The sequence below is a fragment of the Acinonyx jubatus genome, unplaced genomic scaffold (assembly GCF_027475565.1).
Source record: "Acinonyx jubatus isolate Ajub_Pintada_27869175 unplaced genomic scaffold, VMU_Ajub_asm_v1.0 scaffold_21, whole genome shotgun sequence".
Lineage (NCBI taxonomy): Eukaryota > Metazoa > Chordata > Mammalia > Carnivora > Felidae > Acinonyx > Acinonyx jubatus.
Window position 1 is genome coordinate 256,184 of NW_026463940.1, and position 24,144 is coordinate 280,327.

General features: G+C 39.9%; 2 gene segments (V, D, J or C); both read right to left on the bottom strand.

The window, feature by feature from the left end:
• Positions 1-1,038: 1,038 nt before the first annotated feature.
• LOC128313742 (immunoglobulin heavy variable 3-23-like) lies at positions 1,039-1,773 on the bottom strand. The segment is given in 3 exon segments: positions 1,039-1,146; positions 1,245-1,561; positions 1,661-1,773. Coding segments are annotated over 3 exon segments (471 nt in total).
• A 20,574-nt stretch (positions 1,774-22,347) lies between these two features.
• On the bottom strand, positions 22,348-22,926 carry LOC113597185 (immunoglobulin heavy variable 3-23-like). The segment is given in 2 exon segments: positions 22,348-22,712; positions 22,814-22,926. Coding segments are annotated over 2 exon segments (411 nt in total).
• Between the last annotated feature and the right edge of the window lie 1,218 nt (positions 22,927-24,144).

The following is a 24,144-nucleotide window of genomic DNA, read 5'->3' on the forward strand; positions in this document are numbered from 1 at the left end:
CGTCCAGTTAGGTGCTCTTAGCAGAGGCTCCAATGCTAATGACCAGGGCAATGCAATGGTGCCTGTCAGCTCTTGTGTCCCATGAGAGGCAATGCCCCCTCTCCCAAATGCACTCCAAGAAGGGACTGTCTCTCCCTATGCCAGCCAGGGGACCCTCAAATTGCAGTGCCCCCCCATTGGTCTCTGCTCTTCTTCTTCACAGGAGCACTGCCATGCCCACCAAGCTCCACCCCCGTGACAGCATGGACTTCTAAATCTTTAGTTTTGAACTCCACACTTACAGGAAGTTGACTTCATGATTACCTTATTTGTAAGCTTGACTGTGTCATGGGTGCCCAGATTAACCACTCCTTCTGAGTATGTCTGATATGTGTTTCCAGAAGAGATTGGCATTTCCATCCATGTTTTCTTTCTACCTAGGCATCACCCATTCCATTATAGTTCTGAGTAGAACCTGATGCAGAGGGAGGAAGAATTCCCTCATTTTTACTTCCCATGTGCTTGTTTGAACTGGACATTGGTCTCCTCTTGCCCTTGTTCTGAGAGCTACATCATCAGCTCTGCAGGTTCTGAGACTAGACTATTTCATAATCAGGTGAGAATTACACCATTGGTTTTCCTGGGTCCCCAACTTGTGACAGTAGATCATGGGACTTCTCAACATATTTTGTCATGGAAACCAATGTGCTTTGGATTCTGTTGCTCAAGGGAATCCTGACTAATACATGGAGATGATTTATCTCTTGTTTAGAGGAATTGAATAAAGCTGTAGCTCATTTAAAGTCCTGAGTAGCAAATTCCAGGAGGGAAGAGTCACGTTGTTTGATTGGGACAAGCGATGGGTGAAGATAATGGGGAGCTGTGGGATCCTGTGGTCCGGGCTGCCCAGGGAGTGCATCTGGGACTGCTTTAAGGTTCAGCTGTTGTGCCTCAGGAAATCTGTAATTCACTCATGTTGAGGGACAGGAGTAAGCAATGCAAACAACTGTGTCTTTGTGCATGTTAGTGTAGTTTTCCTATGACAACACAGTTGCTAATTCAGAAAGTTAATAGGTAAGCACAGAATCCTGTGTCCAGGAACTGCTGTGTTGAGAGGAAACCCCAGACCCTGACAGGAAACCTGCCTCTATCCAACTGCACCTGCTCCTGGGAACACAAAGCAAAATTGTGGATAGTATGTGCCCCCTGGTGGTGCTGATCCCCTACCTGTGGGGAGGTTTGTGTCTGGGCTCCCAGTGACATACCCTCACTGTGTATCTCACACAGTAATATATGGCCGTGTCCTCAGTCTTCAGGTTGTTCATCTGCAGATACAGCGTGTTCTTGGAGTTGTCTCTGGAGATGGTGAGTCGGCCCTTCATGGAGTCTGCGTAGTATGTGCTACCTCCACTATTACTAATATATGCGACCCACTGCAGCCCCTTCCCTGGAGCCTGGCGGACCCAGCTCATTGCATAGCTACTGAAGGTGAATCCAGAGGCTACACAGGTGAGTCTCAGGGACCCTCTAGGCTTCACCAGGTCTCCTCCAGACTCCACCAGCTCCACGTCACACAGGACACCTGCAGACACAAGACATTGTGGACAGGAAACTGTCACACATCCACTGTCTCACTCATATCCACTCACATACTCAGTGTCTCCCATTCACCGTGAATTACCTTTTAAAAGAGCAACCAGGAAAACCCAGCCCAGAACAAACTCCATGGTGAGGTTTCTGTGTTCTGTGCTGATCACAGAATGGGAACACCTGGGACTCCCGGGGCTGGGGCTACTCTCCCAGCTGCAGGGATGGAGCTGGACTGTTTTAATCAGCACAGGGAGGGCCATATTTGCATATCCTCTCACTATATATCAAGCTCCAGAGTTCAATTTGTTTCAAATTTAAAACCAGTGTTTGAGAGGCACTTCTAGATCACTTCTTGCAGAAGGTGCGGTGATAATATAAATAATTCTAATCTGTGAACACAGTTATCTTTTCATCTGTGTTTGCCATTTTACATGTCTTTCTCCCAGCACGTCAGGTTTGGTATACTATTTTACTTTTTAGTGAAATTTAATCCTAAATACTTTATTTTGTGCCATATATTTTTAATGTGTGTTTATTCTTGTGTGACAGATAGAGGAAAGGAGAGAGAGATCAGAGAGAGAGAAGGGGACTGAGAATCCCTAGCAGGTTCTGCACAAACATTGCAGACCCTGCCTCAGAAATAACTCAAGAACCATGAGATCATGACCTGAGCCAAAATCAACAGTAGGCACTTAACGGATTGAGCCACACAGGTGCTCCATTTTGTGCCATTTTCAATTGTGTGATTTTGTTATTTTTTTCATATACTATGTTTTAGGTGTGTGGAAATACAACATATTTTTGTATGTTGATTTGTACCCTGAACTTTTCCTGAGTTTATTAGTTCTAATACTTTTTTTATGGAGTTTCTAAGATTTCACTATAAGTTCGTGTGATTCTCAAACAAATAATTTTCTTCTTACTGATTTGCATGTCTTTATTTCATTTTCTTACCTAATTTTTATCAGTATATCTTCAACTTGTAGGACCAGAAAGGTTTTTCCTTCTTTGCTTCTGTGTTCTTTGTCTGGTCTAAGGATTCAACTCACATAAGAAAGATCTACAGAAGAGAATAAATTTCATTTTGCATGTGCACAAGCTTCCTAATAATATGACACCCAGAAAATGAAGAAAGTAGGTGGCACTTGTGCCTTTTAGAATAAAAAACAATGGATTTGCGAAGAGTTAACAAGACAGAGATTTGGATTTGGGCAAGTCAATTAGTGAGGAATTAACAAGGCTTGTTTGCACAGCCTTCTTGGTGCTAAAGTTCCCATTTCTGGTGTAAGGATGGTTCTTCCATTATGGTAGAGAGAAAGGAAGTTTTTCTGGGGAGATTTATTTCCTGCTCTCAAGGGGACAAAGGAGGGTCACAGTTTCCTTAGACTCCTGTTACTCAAGTGACTTTCCTCCAAATAAGCAATGTGACAAGATGACATACATTGGGTGCCATATTTTACTGGTCTTCATGTTACCATGCGGAATACCTATTTAGGGAATGAGCGTCCTTGCCCGGCTCCTAATATGACAGGAAAAGCGTCAGTTTTTCACTGTTAAATATGCTGTCAGGTGTGGGCTTTTCATCTACGGCCACAATTTTGTGGAGGTAATTTCTTTCTTTCCCTCAGTTGCTGAGATTTTTTAATAATGACAATTTGTTGAATTTTGTCTAGTTTTATATGTATCAATAGATGGTGATATAGGTGATCAATAGATGTGACTGCATTGTCACATATGACCCTTTCATTGTGCTTTTGCATTCACTATGCTAGGAGTTTTGCATGTATGTCCATCTGAGATATTGGCCTTTAGTTTCTCTTCTTATGATGTCTTTTGATTTCACATCATAGTAAGGTTGGTCTTGTAGATGAGTTGGGGCATATTCCTTTTCAGTTTTTGGTAAGAGTCTGAGAGGCATTGGCATTAAATATCCTTTATATTTTGATACAACTAATAGATAAAGTCCTCTGTTACCAAGCTGACTTTTTTTTCTTTAGGGGTGGGATATGATTAGATTATAGATTCAATCTTACTTGCTTTAATTCTGTTAATTTTCTATTTCTTCATGTAGAGTCTTGTGGATTGTATAATTCTAGAAACTGCCTGGTTGCCCTTAGTTATCTAATAATGGATGTATAATTATCTAGGCATTTTCTGTTATTGTTTTTCACTTCTTTGGTATCAGTTATGTCCCCTCCTTAATTCTGATTGTATTTGTTTGAGTTTTACGTATTTTCCTAGTAGAGATGCTTTTTAAATTGAATTTAGCTTTCCAGATATCCATTTCAATTTGTTAATTTTTTGTATTATTACACTCTTTATTCCTTTTATCTGTTTTAATAATTTCTAATGTTAGTTGAGTTAATAAAAATGCCAATGAATGTATCTGGGAAATTCTTATTTATATGGTACCACAAAGCACACGGAAGTGAGAAAACAATCCTGAGAAAGAAGAACAAACCTGGAGACAGCACACGTCCTTCTTTCTAAGTATATTGCAGAGGTACATTATCTATAACACTGTGCTGCTGGCATAAAGTCAGACACACAGACCCATGGAGCAGGTTACAGAGACCAGAATGAAATGTGTCTGGATGCAGTAAGCAAATCTTCCATGAGATTTCATAGAATTAAAATTAGGGAAAAAATGGCCTCTTTCACAAATGGTTTTGATTTCCAGTGAGTAAAATAATGACATTTGGTCCTTATCTTATACCATACAGATATGTAGACCCCCATTCAGCCCCTTCCCTGGAGTCTGGCAGACCACCTCATCAATTAGCTACTGAAGGTGAATCTAGAGACTGCACAGGAGAGTCTCAGGGACCCCCTCCCCTGCCAGGCATCATCAGGTCTCCCCCTGACTCCAACAGCTCTACGTCACACAAGACATCTACAGATACAAGTCAGGAAAATGTCACACATCCACTGTTTCTCTCACTCATATCCACTAACATAGTCCGTGTTTCTTGTTCATCATGAATTAGTGTTTAAAATAGAACCAAGGAAAAGCAAAGTGAACCCAAACTCCATGGTGAGATGTCTGTGTTCTGTTCTGATCACTGAATGTGAACACTTAGGGGCTGGGGCTCTTCTCCCAGCTACAGTTTCAGGGATGGGAGGGTTTAATCAGCATACAGATGTCCTTTGACAATATAGTAAATTTTGCAATAGAATCCTCAAGAAGCCAGTGACCCTTGGCAGGTGTAAGGGATGGGGCAGTGTTTTGTGTCACAATATCTTTCAGGACATTGTGATTTATTTATTTGTGATTTTGCTGCAGTGATTATAAGTACCCATGATAATCCTTATTTTCACATATGCACCCAAACATTTGAGGTAAGAATCAGTATACCACCATTGTACAGGTTAACAGATACACTGCGGCAGAGATGGATTGTGTGAGTGTCCAAGATCACGTATGAGGTGAGAGTAGTCCCAATATCTGGACATGTGCTCCCCATCAGGGGACCCACCTGCCTCCTGAACCACATGCAGGACAAGGCTAGACATCCTAGTGAGGTTTGCAGGTTCCTGACCTTCTAGAAGTCCCAGGAGAGTGATGGGTGGAAGCCAGTTCTATTCTGTCACAGATATTGGAGAGAATGAGAAGCCTCAACAGAGACTCACAGACCTAATGGAGATGCTAGGGGTTTTCTAAAAACACAAGAAGTCATTTAGACATGAACTCTATGTGGACAACAATGGAAACCCTCAATAATGGGCCTCTGGGTGGTTCAGTTGGTTAAGTGTCCGATTTTGACTCAGGTCATGGTCTCACAGTTTATGAGTTTGAGCCTTGTGTCGGGCTCTGTGCTGACAGCTCAGAGCCTGGACTGCTTCATATTCTGATACTGTGTCTCCTCTCTCTCTCTTCCCCTCCACCACATGTACTCTGCCTCTCTCCCTCTGAAAAATAAATAAACATTAAAAAAAGAAAGCTTCAATGAAGTTAAAATGGTTGAATTTTATAAAAATATGTTGAAGGCAAAACACCTGAGATCAGGAAGGATGATGTTAATTAAAAATATTTCTTCATCTATGAAATGGAGATCATTATTCTTCTAAACTCTTGTTAATGTGGGAATGATCAAAGATATATTTATCCCAGTGCCTGACCCTGGGAAAATTTGTGTATTCCCATTATCATGGTTTATTCCAAACAGGGAGGATACTTGTGTGTTTCTACAGCTTTTACAAACTCTTTGCTGTGTTCATGTCAGAAGTGTGCAGAGCCTGGATCTGAAAACCCTGGAGAGGAGACCGGCCCTCAACCAATCTCTTGTCCTGGATCATGAGCTCCCTGGTCTATGACTTCCCCCTGGTGGTTGTGATTGCCCCCTTGTGGTCCCAGTGCTCCTGTTGTTTCACAGATCCCTGAAGAGATACAGTGACTCCTTTATTCCCCTTCCCATTTATGCAACATGCAAGGGTGAGACCCTTCCATCATGAGCACTGCAGACCCTTCTGTTCACAAGATGTCTCCTCCTACATACTTCTTATCTTTGAACCCCTCACCATGCTCCTTACCTGTAAATATAAGTTATATTTCCTTTAAACATTGGTGAGGAACAATCTTGGATAGTCATCCTTATCAGCTGGAAAGAGTCAGAAGAACTTTTCATTTGATAATCGAGAGAATGAAAAGAAAGATTTTTGGGCTCAGAAATTCTACTTTCATGAAGCTGGGATAAATGTGTCAACTTCAAACATGCACCACCCTTAAGAATAAAGGAAGTGTGAATCCCAGAGACAAGTTGGAGTCTGAGATTCAGAGCATTCTGTCTTTGAACCTAACGGGTGTCCCCAGATTGATAATCAAATTGTTTCTTGTTGGTGATGCACTTCTAAATTACACTGTATTTCTTCTGTCATAGGAATGTCAGTACCGGTTATGTTATTGCTACCATGCAGAAGCATTCAGAAGAACAAAAATGGTTTTCTAGCAATGCAGGTCGGCTGATGGAGAGGGTTTCACCCCAGGATGGAAGGTACCACGGTCTCATCCTACCCAAGCTACGTGGTTAGATTTGGGGTTTTAGAGGTAGTGAAATTTAGGTACATTTTGGACTTGACTTAATATTTAATGATTTGACATATTGTAGGATTTGGGGATGTGGTAATGTGAGTGTCATGTGTGATAGAGGTGAACTTTCCCTGACATCAGTGTGGACTGTGGTCATCTATGTCATTCTTGAACCTGTGTAGAATAACTTATGTGGCCTAAGGGACTTGCCACATTAGATTAATTTCAAGATATTGATATACTGCCATGTGTATGAGTCTGGGGATTGAGTTCAGGACACAGATGGGCAGTCACCAAATGTCCATCTCGGAACTGAAGATGAGTGAGTGGGTCCTGAAGACAACACATCTGTGGGAGGGAATACCTTGAGAATCGTGGGATGAAACCCCTCATCACCAGGAACAGACACTTTCTTGCATGAAGTCCATGTCTCCCTCTGGGTCTGAGTGTCTAACCGAACCCAGGTGGATATGCATGGATGTCCCCAAGATGCTCTGAGGTGAAGAGAAACGGTAAGGAAAGAAACATGAAGAAAGACAGATAACAGCAAGGAAAGACACATAAAGGAGTCATTGCCGTTGAGAGAGGACTTTTGGGGCTGAGACGCATCCTGCTTTCTGCAGCCTTGATGGGACGATGTTGGACACTAGCCAGTGGAGGTCGATGGCAGCCCTACAAACGGGGCTCTGATATATAAGACCAGAACCATAGCCACTCAAACCTGTGTAGACACTTGTCACTTGTAGACAAGTGACATGACTTGGGAGGTCCTTCATCTGAGGGTAAAGAGAAGTTCCGTCCACCCCTGTGGCCCCTCCACCCTCTAAGGTCACTCCCTTCAAATGTTATACATTCATAGCTTCTATTGTATGTGAAATGTACCCTCTCTCAGTAAGGCGATGGTCCACTGCTTGTTCTGGGAGGATCCGTCCTTGTGACCTTGTCTCTGGTATAAACCTCTTCTCTGTCTTCTAAGAATGAAAGCAAAGTTCCCCTTAACATGCAGCTAAAATCCAATATTGTGCCCGCACTTGGTTCCAATTATTTTTTGGTGTAAATCACTAGTGAAATTGTCATCTGTTTGAAAATTCCCTTCAGAGGCAAGTACTGGAATGAATGGGTGCTGTCAGGTGGTGTAGACCAGTGGAACAGCATCCTCAAGGCTGAACTTGTTCCCTATAGAGGAATGGGAAGTACAAGGAATGCCAGCTGACACTGGTCTGTCCTTCCTGAGTAACCAGCAGACCTGGGTGAATGAGCCTGGTCCAGGAGCAAGGACATCGACACACAGGCAATACATAGATGCCAGCTGTCTAGACAGACTGCCCATGAGATGTGGTCACAGAGGAGCTGGGAAGGGCAGCTGGGGTTTGAATTCCAACTCATGTGGCACCAACATTGGGAATCATGAGTATGTTTGTTAATTAATGACCACTACCAGTTAGGGATAAAATGGGTAAATGCAAGTAGTTAGACTTACTGCCCTAGATCCCATTATTTATGACCATGTGTAACAAAATTTGTCCCTTTCCTTTTTTCCCCTGTTTTTTAATGTCTGAAGATTTTATTTATTTACATATTTGTTAGTTAACATATAGTGTAGTGTTAGTTTCAGGAATAAAATTTAGTGATTCATCACATACATTAACACCCAGTGTGCATCACAACAAATGACCTACATAATCGCCATCACCCGTTTAGCCATTTGAATCCGAATTTTTGTATCCTTTGTGTAAATACCTTGTAGAGAAATTGGTGGGACATAAGGTAATTCTATTTTAACTGTTTAAACTGTTCCCCAATGTGGTCACACCACTTTGCATTCCCACCAAGAGTATAGGAGGGTTCCTCTTTCCCCACATCCTCGCCAATATCTGTTTTTTCCTGAATTGTTCATTTTAATCATTCTGACAGGTGTGAGGTGGTATCTTATCATGGTTTTGAATTGTATTTCTCAATTATGAGTGATGTTGAACATCTTTTCATGTGTGTCTTAGCCATCCAGATGTTTTCTTTGGAAAAGTGTCTACTCATGTCTTTTGACCATTCCCTGGATATTTGTTTTTCTGTGTTTGTTAAGTTCTTATAGATTTTGGATACTGACTCTTACCGCGTATGTCATTTTCAAATATCTTCACTCCTCTGTCAGTTGCCACTTAGTGTTGTTGATTGTTTCCTTCACTGTGCAGAAGCTTTTTATCTTGATGAGGTCCCAATAGTTCATTTTTTGCTTTTGTTTTCCTTGCCTCTAGAGGCATGTCTATTAAGAAGTTGCCGAGGTCAAGGAAAAAGAGGTTTCTGCCTGTCTTTTTTCCATTGGATGTTCTTTCCTGCTTTGTCAAAGATTAGTTGGCCATACATTTGTGGGTCTAGTTCTGGGGTTTCTATTCTATTCCATTGGTCTATGTGTCTGTTTTTGTGCCAATACCATGCTGTCTTGATGATGACAGCTTTGTAGTAGAGGCTAAAGTCTGGTATTGTGATGCCTCCTGCTTTGGTCTTCTTCTTCAAAATTACTTTGGCTATTCGGGGCCTTTTGTGGTTCCATATGAATTTTAGAATTGCTTGTTCTAGTTTCGAGAAGAATGCTGGTGCAATTTTGATTGGGATTGCATTGAATGTGTAGATAGCTTTGGGTAGTGTTGACATTTTGACAATATTTATTCTTCCAATCCATGAGCAGGGAATGTCTTTCCAATGAGAAAGAATGAAATATGGCCCTTTGTAGCAACGTGGATGGAACTGGAGAGTGTGATGCTAAGTGAAATAAGCCATACAGAGAAAGACAGATACCATATGTTTTCACTCTTATGTGGATCCTGAGAAACTTAACAGAAACCCATGGAGGAGGATAAGGAAAAAAAAAAGAGGTTAGAGTGGGAGAGAGCCAAAGCATAAGAGACTCTTAAAAACTGAGAACAACCTGAGGGTTGATGGGGGGTGGGAGGGAGGGGAGGGTGGGTGATGGATATTGAGGTGGGTACCTTTTGGGATGAGCACTGGGTGTTGTATGGAAACCAATTTGACAATAAATTTCATATATTGAAAAAAAACGAGGTTTCTGCCTGTTTTCTCATATAGATGTTGATGCTTTTTGGTCTTACATTTAGGTTTTTCATCCATTTGGAATATATTTTTGTGTTTGCTGTAGGAAAGTGTGCCAGATTCATTCTTCTGCATGTTACTATCCAGTTTTCCCAGCACCATTTGCTGAACAGACTGTTCAGCAAATCTGGTTCTCTATTCTGTCCCATTCACGTATGTGTCTATTTTTGTGCCAGTACCATGCTTTCTTGATGATTACAGCTTCGTAATACAGCTTGAAGTCTAGAATTGTGATGCCTCCAGCTTTGGATTTCTTTTTCAACATTGCTCTGCCTATTCGGTGTTTTCTGGTTTTATACAAATTTTAAAATTCTTTGTTCTTTTTCTGTGAAGAATGTTGGTGTTATTTTGGTAAGGATCACATTGAATGTGTAGATTGCTTTGGGTAGTATTGATATTTTAACAATATTTGTTTCCCAATCCATGACCATGGAATGCTCTTCCTTTGTGTCTTGTGTAATTTGCTTCATATGCTTTCTATAGTTTTTAGCATACAGATCTCTAACATCTTTGGTTAGGTTTATTCCTAGGTATGTTATGATTTTTGGTGCAATTGTAAATGGGACTGATTCCTTAATGCCTCTGTTTTCTGCTTCATTTTTGGTGTATGTATATAGTGCCAATAACTTGATGTTGTCTTTGTATCCTACAACTTTTCTGAGTTTTGTCTCCGTCCTAGAAGTCTTTTGGTGGAATCTTTGGATTTTCCACATAGAGTATCATGTAATCTGCAAAGAGTGAAAGTTTGACTTATTCCTTTCAAATGTCTATGCTTTTTATTTCTTTTCATTGTTTGATTGCAGAGGCTAAGCCTTCTAGTTCTACGTTGAACAAAATTAGTGACAGTGGATATCCCTGTCATGTCCCTGACCATATGTGGAGAGCACTCAGTGTTTCCCCATTGAGGATGATGTTAACAGTGCGTGTTTTTTATATGGCCTTCATGTTGTTGAAGAATTTTCCATCTATCTTTACTTGCTTGATGGTTTTTATCAAGAAAAGATAGTGTAGTTTATCAAATGCTTCTCTGCATTTATTGAAAGGATCATTTGGGTCTTATCCTATTATTGATATGGTGTATAACTTTGATTGATTGTTAATATTGATCCATCCTTGCACCCCAGGAATAAATCCGACTTCATCCTGGTCAATGATTCTTTTAATGTACTGTTGGATTCAAGTTGTAAGTATGTTGTTGATAATTTTTGCATCCGTGTTCACCTGGGCAATTGGTCTGTAATTCTCCTTTTCTAATTCTTCCTGTTGAAATTTTGGTAGTTTACATGTTTCTGGGAATTTATTCATTTCTTCCAGATGGCCTAATTGGTTGGTATATAGTTTTTCATAATATTCCCTTATACTTGATTGTATTTCTGGTGTTGGTTGTGATCTGTCCCATGAAATTCATGATTTTGTCTCTTTGGGTCCTTTTTCTTTTCTGTTTGAATAATCTGTTCCAGGAACTTCAATTTTATTCATTCTTTCAGAAAGCAACCTAAAATTTCTGATGATCTGTTCTACTGTTTTTGTTTCCTTCTGTGCCATTTATAGGTACTCTATGATTGTTGACCCTCCTCGTCTGACTTTAGGCTTCCTTTGCTCTTCCTTTTCTAGTTTCTTTAGGTGTAAAGTGGTTGTGTGTTTAAAATTTTATTTTTATTGTGTTAGGCCTGTACTGCTATATACTTCCATCTTAAATCTGCTTTTGCTGCTTCCCAAAGGATTTGGACCGTCAATGCTAACATTTTCATTTTCTTCCATGTATTTTTATTTCTTCTTTAGTTTCCTGGTTAACCGCTTTATTCTTCAGTACGATGGTCTTTTACTCCAACTATTAGTGGTGTTTCCAAATTTTTCCTTGTGGTTGACTCCAAGTTTCATAGTGTTCTGATCTGAAAAAATGCATGCCATAGTCTCAATCTTTTGTACTTGTAGGGGCTGATTTATGACCCAGTGTGTGATCTATTCTGGAGAGTGTTCCATGTGCACTCGACAAGAATGTATTCTGCTGCTTTAAGATGGAATGTTTTGAATATATCTGTTAAGTCCATCTGCACCTGTGTCATTCAAAGCCATTGTTTCCTTCTTGATTTTCTTCTTACACGATCTGTTCATTGTTGTAAGTGGGGTGTGAAAGTCCCCTACTACTAGTGTATTATTATCAATGAGTTTTTTTATGTCATTAATTGCTTTACATATTTCAGTGCCCCAATTTGTGGTCATAAATATTTACAGTTGTTAGTGCTTCTTGTTGGATAGATCACTTTATGATATAATGCCCTTCTTCATCTCTTTTTGCAGTCTTTGTATTTTAAATCTAGGTTGCCTGATATGAATATGGTACTACAGCTTTCTTTTTATGTCCAGTAGCATGATAAATTGTTCTGCAACCCCTCACTTTCAATCAACAGGTATCTCTAGGTCTCAAAGGAGTCTTTTACAGGCAGAATATACATGGATCTTGTTTTTTAATCCATTCTGATACCCTGTGTCTTTTGACTGGACTTTTTCGTTCATTTACATTCACAGTGATTACTGAAAGATATGATATTAGTGTAATTGTGTTATCACAATGTTTCTGTAAAGTAATTTTTTTTGTCTGGAGATTTTCTGTGTTCCTTTCTAGTGTTTATTGCTTTTGGTCTTTCTTTCCCACTTAAAGAATCCCCTTTAGTATTTCTTGCAGGGTTAGATTAGGGGTCACAGACTCTTTAGATTTTGTCTGGGAAGCTCTTTATCTCTCCTTCTCAGTGACAAATTTCCTGGATAAAGTATTCTTGCCAGCCTAAATTTTCCCATTCAGCACATTGAATATATCATGTTCTGTCTTGGGAAGTTACTGTGAAGGGAACTAACCTTATTTGCCTTCCCTTCTTAGGGATTTCTTTTCTCTCGCTGCTTTTGGGATTTTTCCTTTATCTCTATATTATGTCAATTTTCTATGATTTATCTTGGTAATGGCCTGCTTTTGTTGATTTTGATAGGAGTTCTCTGTTCCTTCTGGATTTGGATGCTCATTTCCTTCCCTAGGTTAGGGCAACTTTCAGCTATAATTTGCACATAAAAACCTTCTGTCCCTTTTCCCTCTCTTCTTTTGGGACTCCTATGAACGGAATTTTACTACACTTTACAGAGTGGCTGAGTTCTCTAAGTCTACATCCATAACCTAAGAAGTTAGTTTACCTTCTCTTTTCTGATTCCTTATTTTCCATAATTTTATCTTCTATATCACTTAGTCATTCCTCTGCTGCTGCCACCCATAGATTATGGCCTCAAAAACTCTCCATTCAGAGTCCAAGATTATAGGGTTCAGTTTGTGGAGACTCCATACATCAGAGGATGGTTGAACATAGGAGTGCACTCAAATGAAGCAGAGTATCTCATCATGTGTTGTGGGACAGAAAGAGATAAAGAATGCCCAACCAAACCACTGTCACCATGGTCTGGCTGTGTGAATGTCCCAGGCCACACCACCTCTGTAATTATGAGGCTATCACTCTTCCCTCCACATCATGTCTTTGAGGTTCACCTGGTTTCAGGTGTGCATCAATAGTGTCACATTTCTCTGGAAAAGCATCCCATTGATGGAAGTTTTGTACTTGATGTATTCCTTTATAGTTAGAAACACTTGCCTTATTCTAAGCTTCTAACACTAATAAAGATGCTATAAATATTTACACACCACTTATTTTTTGAGCATGGGATTTCATTCTTTGGGGACAAATACTTGGGAGTGGTATTTCCAGATTGCATGTTAAGTCATCCATCTATAATTTCATAAGTAACAGCCAACATTTTTCCAGAGCTGGTGTTTATTTTGCAATCCTACCTGCATTGTTTGAGGCCCCATGTGTGCTGGATGCTCAGCTGGATGTTGTTGTCAGTGTTGTTTTCATTCCCGAGCCATTGAGATGTGTGTATAGGACATCTGTTGTGTTTTTGATTTGAATTTCCCTGACAGTCGATGGTGTGAAGTGTTTTCTCCAGTCCATACCTAATGTGTCTGTAACCTCAAGGATAGGATGTCTACTACACAAGGCTGTGCTTGTTTTATCGAGGTTTAGTTCCTTTCTTCCTATTAACTTTTGAGGGTTCTTAGCATATTCAAGATGCAGGTCCGTTGGTGGTTATGCAATTTGTGAATATTGTCTCTTCCTGTGTAACTTACTGCCACTGACTGTCACGTGGGCAGATAAACGTACCTGATTTTCACAAGGTGTAATTATACCATTTCTTTTTATGGGTCTTGTGTTATTAGCTATAATTTTGGTTTTCTTGATGATTGATTGCTTGTGACTAATATTTTTTTAAATGTTTATTCTTGAGAGAGAGAGAGACAGAACATGAGCGGGAAAACAGAGAGAGAGCAAGACACAGAATCTGAAGCAGGCTCCAGGTTCTGAGCTGTCAGCATAGAGCCTGACAACGGAGCTCAAATCCACAAACCATGACATCAAGACCTGAGCTGAAGTCAGAGACTTAACCAACTGAACCACCCAGCCACCCCACTGATTTCTTGACTTACAATGTAACTAAAAATCTTGTTTTTTTCTGGTTTCTCTCAATGTTGACTTGTTCCCTAATTGGTCTCTGGTGAGTTAGTGTTTTGTTGTTTGTTTTTAAATTTACACACTCTAGCAACTCATTTTCATGGCATGGTTTTTTCACAATATATGGAAATTCTGTTCTCATGCTGAAATCGAAGTTCAAATTTCACAAGAGTTGCTGTGCTGTGTCTCTTTGGCCAGACTGCTCATCAGATTTGATAGATGTGCTCCGGGGGTCAAAAAACACATTTACCTTTCCAGGTGGTGGGCTTTCTATATGTCTCAGGAGCCATTGAGCTCTGTGCACACAACCGAGTTCTTGACACAAGACTTTTCCTTCGCAATTCTATGTGAAATACTGAAAATACATTTTTCGCATTGTCACTTTCAGACACTTCATGAATAGAACACATTGAAGCTCTTTTATCATTTCCTAAACTTGTTTTACTCTTGCATGTTTGGGACAATAATTTTTCTTCTTCCTTCCAAGTGGAGTTCATATCAGCATTTGTGGAATTCTTCCAGGTTTTTTATCTCTTAATTCTTTTCCAATGTACTGTGCAGCTTTTTACCAAACGAATACTTAGGTTTATTTTGTACTCTGCCACATTGAGTGATAGGAGCCACAAGACAGGCTGCACCATATGGGCTTTTTTATTTTTATTTTTGGTCCCCTTTTATGTGATCTGTCATATTGAATGTTTATAGAGCATATAACCCCTCACTTTCATGCCCCACTAATAGGGGACATGGTTCTTTTCAAAACATACAGGAAAGGAAGACAAGTGAGCTGAGACAGCAAGTCAGGGAAGGAAATCCAGAGCTTCTCAGGAAGTGTCAACTCTCCACACTTTCCAGTTCTGCAGATGTGGGTCCCTGCTGAGGCCCAATCTGGGTTCTTGTGCAGGTGTCTGGACAAGCTGCCCATGATGTGTTGGCACAGTGGAGTTGGGAAGGGCAGCTGTGGTTTGAATTCCAGCCCACATGGCACTTCTGTGAAAATTCATGAGTATGTTAATTAATGTCAATTAGCAGGGATAAAATGAGTAAATGCAAGACATTAGACTCACTACCTTAGATTCCATGTTTATTACACTCTGTGACGTTTCTCCCTTCCTTTTTTCCACTTTTTAAATTTTTTGTTTGTGTTTAAATTTTTGTTAGTTAACATATTGTGTAATATTAATTTAAATAGTAGAATTTATTTGTTCATCTTTTACATTAACACCCAGTACTCATCACAACACGTGGCCTATTTAATCCACATCACCCATTATCCCATCCCCCACATATCTGCCCTCCAGCAACCTTCAGTTTGGTCTCTAACCTTAGAGTTTTTTTTATGATTTCTTGCTCTTTTTCCCCTTCCCCTATGATCATCTGTTGTGTTTCTTAAATTCCCCATATGAGGAAATCATATGGTATTTGTCTTTCTTTTACTGACTTACTTCACTTAGCATGATACCCTCTAGCTGCATCAACATCTTTGCTAATGGCAAGATTTCATTCTTTTTTATGACTGAGTAATATTCCATTCTATACATATAGCAGATTCATCACTCGGTGGACTTTTGCTCTCTTTCCTCATTTTGTCTGTCATTGTTAACGCTGCTGTAAACATTAGAGTGAATGTGCCTCCTCAAATCAGAATTTTTGTATCCTTTGGGTGAATTCTTAGTAGAGCAATTGCTGGAGTGGAAGGTAGTTTCATTTTTAGGTTTTAAACTGTTTTCTGGAATGGTCCAGGCACTTTGCATTCCCACCAAGAGTATAAAAGGGTTCCCTTTTCTCCTCATCCTCATTAATACCTGTTGTTTCCTGAGATGTTAATTGTAGCCATTCTGACAGGTGTGCGGTCATCTCTCATTGTAGCTTTGATTTGTAATTCCGTGATGATGAGTGATGTTGAGCATATGTTCGTGTGTCGGTTAGCCATCTGAATGCTTTGTTTGGAAAAGTATCTCCTCATGCCTTCTTCCCATTTCTTCACTGGATTCTTTGTATTTTGCGTGTTGAGATTAAGGAGTTTTTTATAGATTTTGAATAGAAAGCCTTTATCAAATATGTTGTTTGCAAATACCTTTTTAACTTCTGTAGAATGCCTTATAGATAGTGATTGTTTCTTTAGCTGTCCAGAAGCTTTTTATTTTGATGAGGTCCCAGTAGTTCAAGTTTGCTTTTGTTTCCCTTGCCTCTCGGGACACGTCTAGTAAGAAGTTGCTATGTCCGATGTCTAAGAAGTTGCTGCCTGTGTTCTCCTCTAGGATTTTGATGGTCTCCTGTCTCACATTTAGGTCTTTCACCCATTTGGATTTATTTTTGTGTATGGAGTAAGAAAGTGGTTCAGTTTCATTCTTCTGCGTGTTCTGGTCCAGTTTTCCCAACACCCTTTGTTGACAAGACTGTCTTTTTTTTTCCCCATTACATAGTCTTTCCTACTTCATCCAAGATGAGTTGACCATACCTTTGTGAGTCCATATCTGGGTTTACTATTCTGTTCTCTTGATCTATGTGTCTCTTTTGTGCTTGTAGCTTACTGTATTGATAAGTACAGCTTTGTAATATAGCATGAAATCCGCAATCATGAAGTCTCCCATTTTTTTGTGTAGCATAGACATTTCAACACTACTTGCTCCTTAAATCCATGAACATTGAAGGTGTTTCCATCTCTTTGTGTCATCCTCAGTTTCTTTCACCGTTTTTATAGTTTTCAGAGTATAGATATTTCAACTCTTTAGGTATCCTATTATTTTTGGTGCAATTGTAAACGGGATGGATTGTTTTTTGATTTGTCTTTCTGTTTCTTCATTATTGCTGTGTATAAATGCACTAGATTTCAGTATGTTGATATTGTATCTTGTGACTTTGCCGAATTTGTGTATCAGTTCTTGCAATATTTTGGTGGAGTCTTGAGTTTTCTATATAGAGTGTCATGTCATCTTTGAAATCGGAAAGTTTGACTTCTTCCTTTCCAACTTGAATGCCTTTATTTATTTATTTTTTTGTTGTCTGTTTTTGAGGATAAGACTTCCAGTGCTGTGTTAAGTAGAATGATGGGAGTGGACATCCCTCTTATGTTCCTGACAGTAGAGGAAAAGTTTTTCTTTTCCCCACTGAGGATATTAGCTGTGGGGTTTTCATGTATGGACTTTATGATGTTGAGGTGTGTTTGCTCTATCCCCTGTTGAGGGTTTTATCAAGAAACAATGCTGTACTTTGTCAATTTTTTTTTGCATCTATTGAGAGGGGGATGGTGTTTGTATCCTTTCTCTTATTGATGGTATGTATTACATTGATTTATTTGTGACTATTGAACCACCCTTACATCCAAGGAATAAATCCCACCTGGTCGTGTTAAAGGTTCCTTTTAATTGTTGGATTTAATTGCAAGTATTTTCTTGACAATTGTTGCATCCATGTCATTAGGGCTAGTGGCCTGTAAGCCTCATTTTTAGTGGGGTTTAATCTGGTTTGGAGCCATGGTCATACTGATCTTATAGAATGAATTTCGAAGTTTTCTTTCCATTTATATTATTTGGAACAGTTTGTGAAGACGGGAATATTCTATTCTACTTAAGTAGAATATTTTACACTCTTAAATATCTGGTAGAATTCAGCTGTGAACCTATCTGGCCCTGGACTTTTGTGTGTCAGTAGATTTTTGATTACTGATTCAATTTCTTTGCTCATTATCAGTCTGTTCACGTTTTCTTTTTCTTCCTTTTTCAGTTTAGGTAGTTTACATTTCTGGGAATTTATCCATTTCTTCCAGATTGCCCCATTTGTTGGCATATAAATTTCCAAACTATTTTCTCATAGTTGTATTTCTGTGGTGTCAGTTGCAATGTCTCCTCTCAAATTCTGATTGTATTTACTTTCGTCCTTTCTCTTTTGTTTTTGCTAAGTCTGCTCTTGGGTTTATCATTTTTATTTATTCTTACAAAAACCAACTTATAGTTTCATTCATCTTTTCTACTGTTTTTCTTTGTTTCTATATCATTTATTTCTGCTCTAATGTTTTTTGTTTATCTGTTCCTGCTGGCTTTAGGGTTCATCGACTGGTCTTTTTCTAGCTCCTTTAGTTGTAAAGGGGTTGTGTGTTTGAACTTTTCTTCTTCCTTGAGTTTGGCCTCTACTGCTACACATTTCACCCTTCCATCAAGTTTGCTGCATTCAGATGGTTTGGAACTGGCATGTTTTCATTTTCATTTGCTTCCATGTATTTTTTATTGCTTCTGCAATTTCCTGAAAATCTCATTCAGCTTTTACTAATGTATTGTAAAACCTAATGTATTGGTGATTTCTTGTGGTCGACCTCAAGTTTCATACTGTTGTGGTTTGAAAATATGCATGGAATGATCTCATTCTTTTTGTAATTGTAGAGGCCTGATTTGTGACATAGTATGTGATCTGTTCTGGAGAATGTTCCATACACATTCAAAAAGAATGTGTATTCTGGTGCTTTAGGATGGAATATTCTGAATATCTGTTAAGTCCATTCAGTCCATGTGTCTTTCAAAGCCATTGATTTTGAGCTCAGATTGTCTTTCCATTGTTGTAAGTGGATTCTTAACGTTCTCTATTATTACTATTGTCTATTATCAATGAGTTTCTTTATGTTTCTTATTAATTGAGTTATATATTTCAGTGCTTACATTTTTGGGGTATAAATATTTAAAGATTTAGATCTTCTTGTTGAATAGACCCCCTTTATGATGATACACTGCCTTCTTGGTCTCTTGTAACAAACTTTGGTTTGAAAACTAGTTAGTGTGATATGAGTATGGTACTACGACTTTCTTTTGACGTCCATTAACATGATAAATTGTTCTCCCTCCCCCTCACTTTCAATATTCAGGTGTTTTAGGTTGAAAATGAGCCAATTGTGTGCAGTGTATATAAGGCTCTTGTATTTATTTTTATCCATTCTGATATACTATGTCTTTTGATTGGAGATTTTTGCCCATTTACATTCACAGTAATTATTGATAGATATAAACTTAGTGCCATAGTGGTACCTCTGAAATCATTGTTTCTGGAGATTTTCTCTGTTTATTTCTAGTCTTTGTTACTTTTAGTCTTCCTTTCCCACTCAAATGGTCCCGTTTAATTTCTCACGGGGCTGATTTAGAGTCCATGAACTCCTTTGGTTTTTGTTTTTCTGGGAAATTCTATCACTCCTTGTATCTGAATGACTGCCTTACTGGAGAAAGTATTCGTGGCTGCATAATTTTCAATTGAGCATGTTGAGGATATGATTCCACTCCCTACTTGCATGAAGGTTTCTGTAGAGACATCTGCCATAGTTTTTTTTTTAATCTTCCCTTGTTAGTTAGCAACTTCTTTTGTGTTGCTGCTTTTAGCTTTTTTCTTTATCTGAATATTTTGCCATTCTTCCTATGATATGTCTCAGAGTTGGCCTGCTTTTTTTTTATTATTTTTTATTTTAATCGGTGTTCTCTCTGCGTCCTAGATGTGGACGTCTGTTTCCTTCCCCAGCTTGTAGAAATTTTCACTATAATTCACTCAGCTAAAACGTATCCCCCTTTTTCTTCTTCTTCTTTTGGGACTCCTTTCAAAAGAATGTTATTACAGTTTATGGAGTTGCTGATTTCTCTAAGTGTACGTTTGTGATGTCATATTTTAATTTTCCTCTTCTTTCCAGCTTCATTCCTCCCATAATTTTATCTTCTATGTCCCTTCCTCATTCATCTGCTTCTTTCAGCCTTGAGGTCATTATATCCAATCAGTTTCACATCTCGGTTACAGAATTTTAAATTTCATCCTGACTAGGTTTTAGGTCTTTTCTATTTGCAGAAAGGGTATCCCTCATGTCTTGTATACTTTCCTCAAGGAAAGCTAGTTTCCTTATGATACTTTTAAAAACTCTGTTTCATTATGAGAGTTTTTTAGAATTTCTGTTTGAGGCATATTAGTTATGTGTGTTTTAATTATATCCCTTACAATGATCGTTTATCATTTTTTCTTTTAGGATTAATTCCTCCATCATTTTGTTGTCTATGTCTCTGCCTTCTTAAATGTTTTAGAAAATCCTGTTATCTTTTCTGCTTCTAGGATAGTATCTTTATTGAGAAGTGTTCACATACTGTCCAGGGCCTGACACTTCATGAAGAATTTGTTTTATGTTCCGTGGCACTGTGCTGTCGTGTTTTGGCTGCTCTGTCCCTCAGGACAGTCCTCTGCAGAGTTTCTCTTTGACTTCAGTGGGGAGTGTTGGACCTTGTCCCCAGTGTTGTGAGTTTTAATTAGGTGAGTTTGGTCTGTTTGTTAAAAGAGGGTAATTCGTATCTCCCCTAGAGGTGATGCTATGCCTCACTATGTGATTAGCTGACTTAGTGTGTGTGGGGTTATTAGGTGGCCTTTGTAGGGAGGGGCACAGTGGTGGTCCGGTTCCAGGCACTCTTTCCTGGTAAGCAAGCACTTGATGGGGGCAGGAGTAGGTGGAGCTTGGTGTTAGTGGCTCAGCTTCCACTAGGGATGCTGTGCTGCTGAGTGAAATCTGTCCATGCTGATTGGTGGGAGGAAATATTGGCATCAGCTCCCTCTCTACTCCTGGAATTGGAGTTCCCAGCCTCCCCTGTTCAGGAAACCCTCAAACAGTGGGTCCCAGGCTTCCATCAGAATTGCTTTCACCCTGTCTGCATCCAAGCCATTGTCCCATCTGGTGGCACAGGGCTCTTATGTTTTATCTCAGGAGCTCTAGCTGGGTTTTAATACACCAAATCATATGAACTCAATGTGACAGGGACCCCACTGATCTTCTGGGAGAGGGTCTCACTGTGCTGTGCCTGGAGCTGTTTTACCCCAGAAGAGCAGTTGCATGAACACTAAGGGCTTGGAGTTCATGGTGAAGAACAACAAGAAGACAGCGTCCAGTTAGCTGCTCTCAGAAGAGGCTCCTATGCTAATGACCAGGGCAGTGCAATGGTGCCTGTCAGCTCTCCTGTCCTATGAGAGGCAATGCCCCATCTCCCAAATGCACTCCAAGAAGGGAATTGTTTCTCCCCATGCGACCCAGGGCATACTCAGACCACAGTTCCTCTTATGGGCCTCTGCCCTCCCCCACAGGAACACTGCTATGCCCACCAGGCTCCACCCCAATGATGGCATTGACTTTTAAATCTTCAGACTTTGAGCTTCATGTTTACAGGCGGTTGACTTGTCATGATTAACTTTATGGGTTATCTTGACTGTGCCATGGGTGCCCAGATTCACAGCTGTTTCTATGGATGTCTGTGATGTGTTCCAGAAGAGATTGGCATTTCCATCCATGGTTTCTGTCTGCCCGGGCACCACCCATTTCATTATAGTTCTGAGTAGAATCTGATGCAGAGGGAGGACGAATTCCCTCATTTTTACTTCCCATGTGCTTGCTTGAACTGGAACATTGGTCTCCTCTGGCCCTTTTTCTGAGAGTTACATTATCAGCTCTCCACGTTCTGAGACTAGACAGTAGTTCAGAATCAGACAAGAATTACATCACTGGTTTTCCTGGGTCTTCAGCTTGTGATAGTAGATCATGGACTTCTCAACATATTTAGTCATGGAAACCAATGTGCTTTGGGTTCTGTTCCTCAGGAGAATCTTGACTAATACATGGAGATGGTTTGTGTCTCGTTTAGAGGAATTAAATTAAGCTGTAGCTCATTTAAACTCCTGAGTAGCAAAGTGCTATGAAAGATGTGTCACGTTGTTTGACTGTGACAAGAGCTGGGTGAGGATAATGAGGAGCTGTGGGATCCCGTGGTCCTGGCTGCACAGGGAGTCCATCTGGGAATCCTGTAATGGTTCAGCTGTTGTGCCTCAGGAAATCTGTAATTCACTCATGTTGAGGGACCGGAGTAAGCATTGCAAACACCTGTGTCTTTGTGCATGTTAGACTAGTTTCCCTATGACAACACAGTTGCTAATTCAGATAATTAATAGTTAAACAGAGAATCATATAGCCAGGGAGGATCCCTGGGGAAACTGCTGTGTGGAGAGGAAGCCCCAGACCCTGACAGGAAACCTGCCTGTAACCTCCATGTGCACCTGCTCCTGGGAACACAAATCAGAATTGTGCATAGTGTGTGGCCCCTGTCAGTGCTGATCCCCTCCTGCAGGGAGATTTGTGTCTGGGCTCCCAGTGGGGTCCCCTCTCTGTGTCCTCGAACAGTAATATGTGGCCATGTCCTCGACCCTCATGTTCATCTGCAGATACAGCGTGTTCTTGGCGTTGTGTCTGGAGATGGTGAATTGGCTCTTCACAGAGTCTGCGTAGTATGTGCTACCTCCATAAGTAATATATGCGACCCACTGCAGCCCCTTCCCTAGAGCCTGGCAGACCCAGATCATTCCATAGCTACTGAAGGTGAATCCAGAGGCTACACAGGTGAGTCTCAGGGACCCCCCAGGCTTCACCAGGTCTACCCCAGACTCCACCAGCTGCATGTCACACTGGACACCTGCAGACACAAGACATCTTGGTCAGGAAACTGTCACACATCCACTGGTTCTCACTCATATCCACTCACATACTCAGTGTCTCTAGTTCACTTTGAATTACCTTTTAAAAGAGCAAGCAGGAACACCCAGCCAAGCACAGACTCCATGGTGAGGTGTCTGTGTCTGTCCTGATCACAGAATGGGAACACCTGGGACTCCTGGGGCTGGGGCTCCTCTCCCAGCTTCAAGGTCGGGCTGGGCTGGTATTATCAGCACAGAGAGGGCCCTATTTACATGTGCTCTGACATATATATCAAAGTCCAGACTTAGATTTGATTCTTTAAAAGTGAACGACAGGGTTAGGGAGGCACTTCTACATTAGTTTGTGTGGATGGGGTGTGACAATATGAAGAAGTCTTTTTTTTTTTTTCAGTTATGGAGTTTTACCTTTATTAATGGCGTTTTGGCATAATCTTTAAGAAATTTTTACCTCAACATCAAGATACCCATTATTTTCTTTTTTAAAATATTTCATTTATTTATTTATTTATTTTTATTTTTTAAAATTTACATGCAAATTAGTGTATAGAGTAACAATGATTTCAGGAGTAGATTCCTTAGTGCCGCTTATCAGTTTAGCCCATTCCACCTCCCACAACCCCTCCAGTAACCTTCTGTTTGTTCTCCATATTTATGTGTCTCTTATGCTCTGTCCCCTCCATGTGTTTATATTATTTTTGTTTCCCTTCCCTTATGTTCATCTGTTTTGTCTCTTAAAGTCCTCATATGAGTGAAGTCATATGAGTTTGTCTTTCTCTGACTAATTTCACTTAGCATCATACCCTCCAGTTCCATCCTCGTAGTTGCAAATGGCAATATTTCACTCTTTTTGATTGCCATTGTGTATATATACCACATCTTCTTTATCCATTCATCCATCGGTGGACATTTGTCTCTTTCCATACTTTCATTATGGTTGATAGTGATGCTATAAACATGGGCGTGCATGTGTCCCTTTGAAACAGAACACATGTGTCCCGTGGATAAATGCCTAGTAGTTCCATTTCTACATCATAGGGTAGTTCTATTTTTAGTTTTTTGAGGAATCTCCATATAGTTTTGAGAGTGGCTGCACCAGCTTGCATTGTCCCCAAGAATGCAAAAGAGATCCTCTCTCTGCATCCTTGCCAACATCTGTTGTTGCCTGAGTTGTTAATGTTAGCCATTCTGACAGGTGTCAGGTGATATCTCATTAGAGTTTTGTTTGCATTTCTGTGATGATGAGTGATGTAGAGCATTTTTTCCTGTGTCGGTTGGCAATCTGGATGTTTTTTTTTGGAGAAGTGTCTATTCATGTCTTTTGCCCGTTTCTTCACTGGATTATTTGTATTTTGGGTGTTGAATTTGATAAATTCATAGATTTTGGTTACTAACCCTGTATCTGAGATGTCA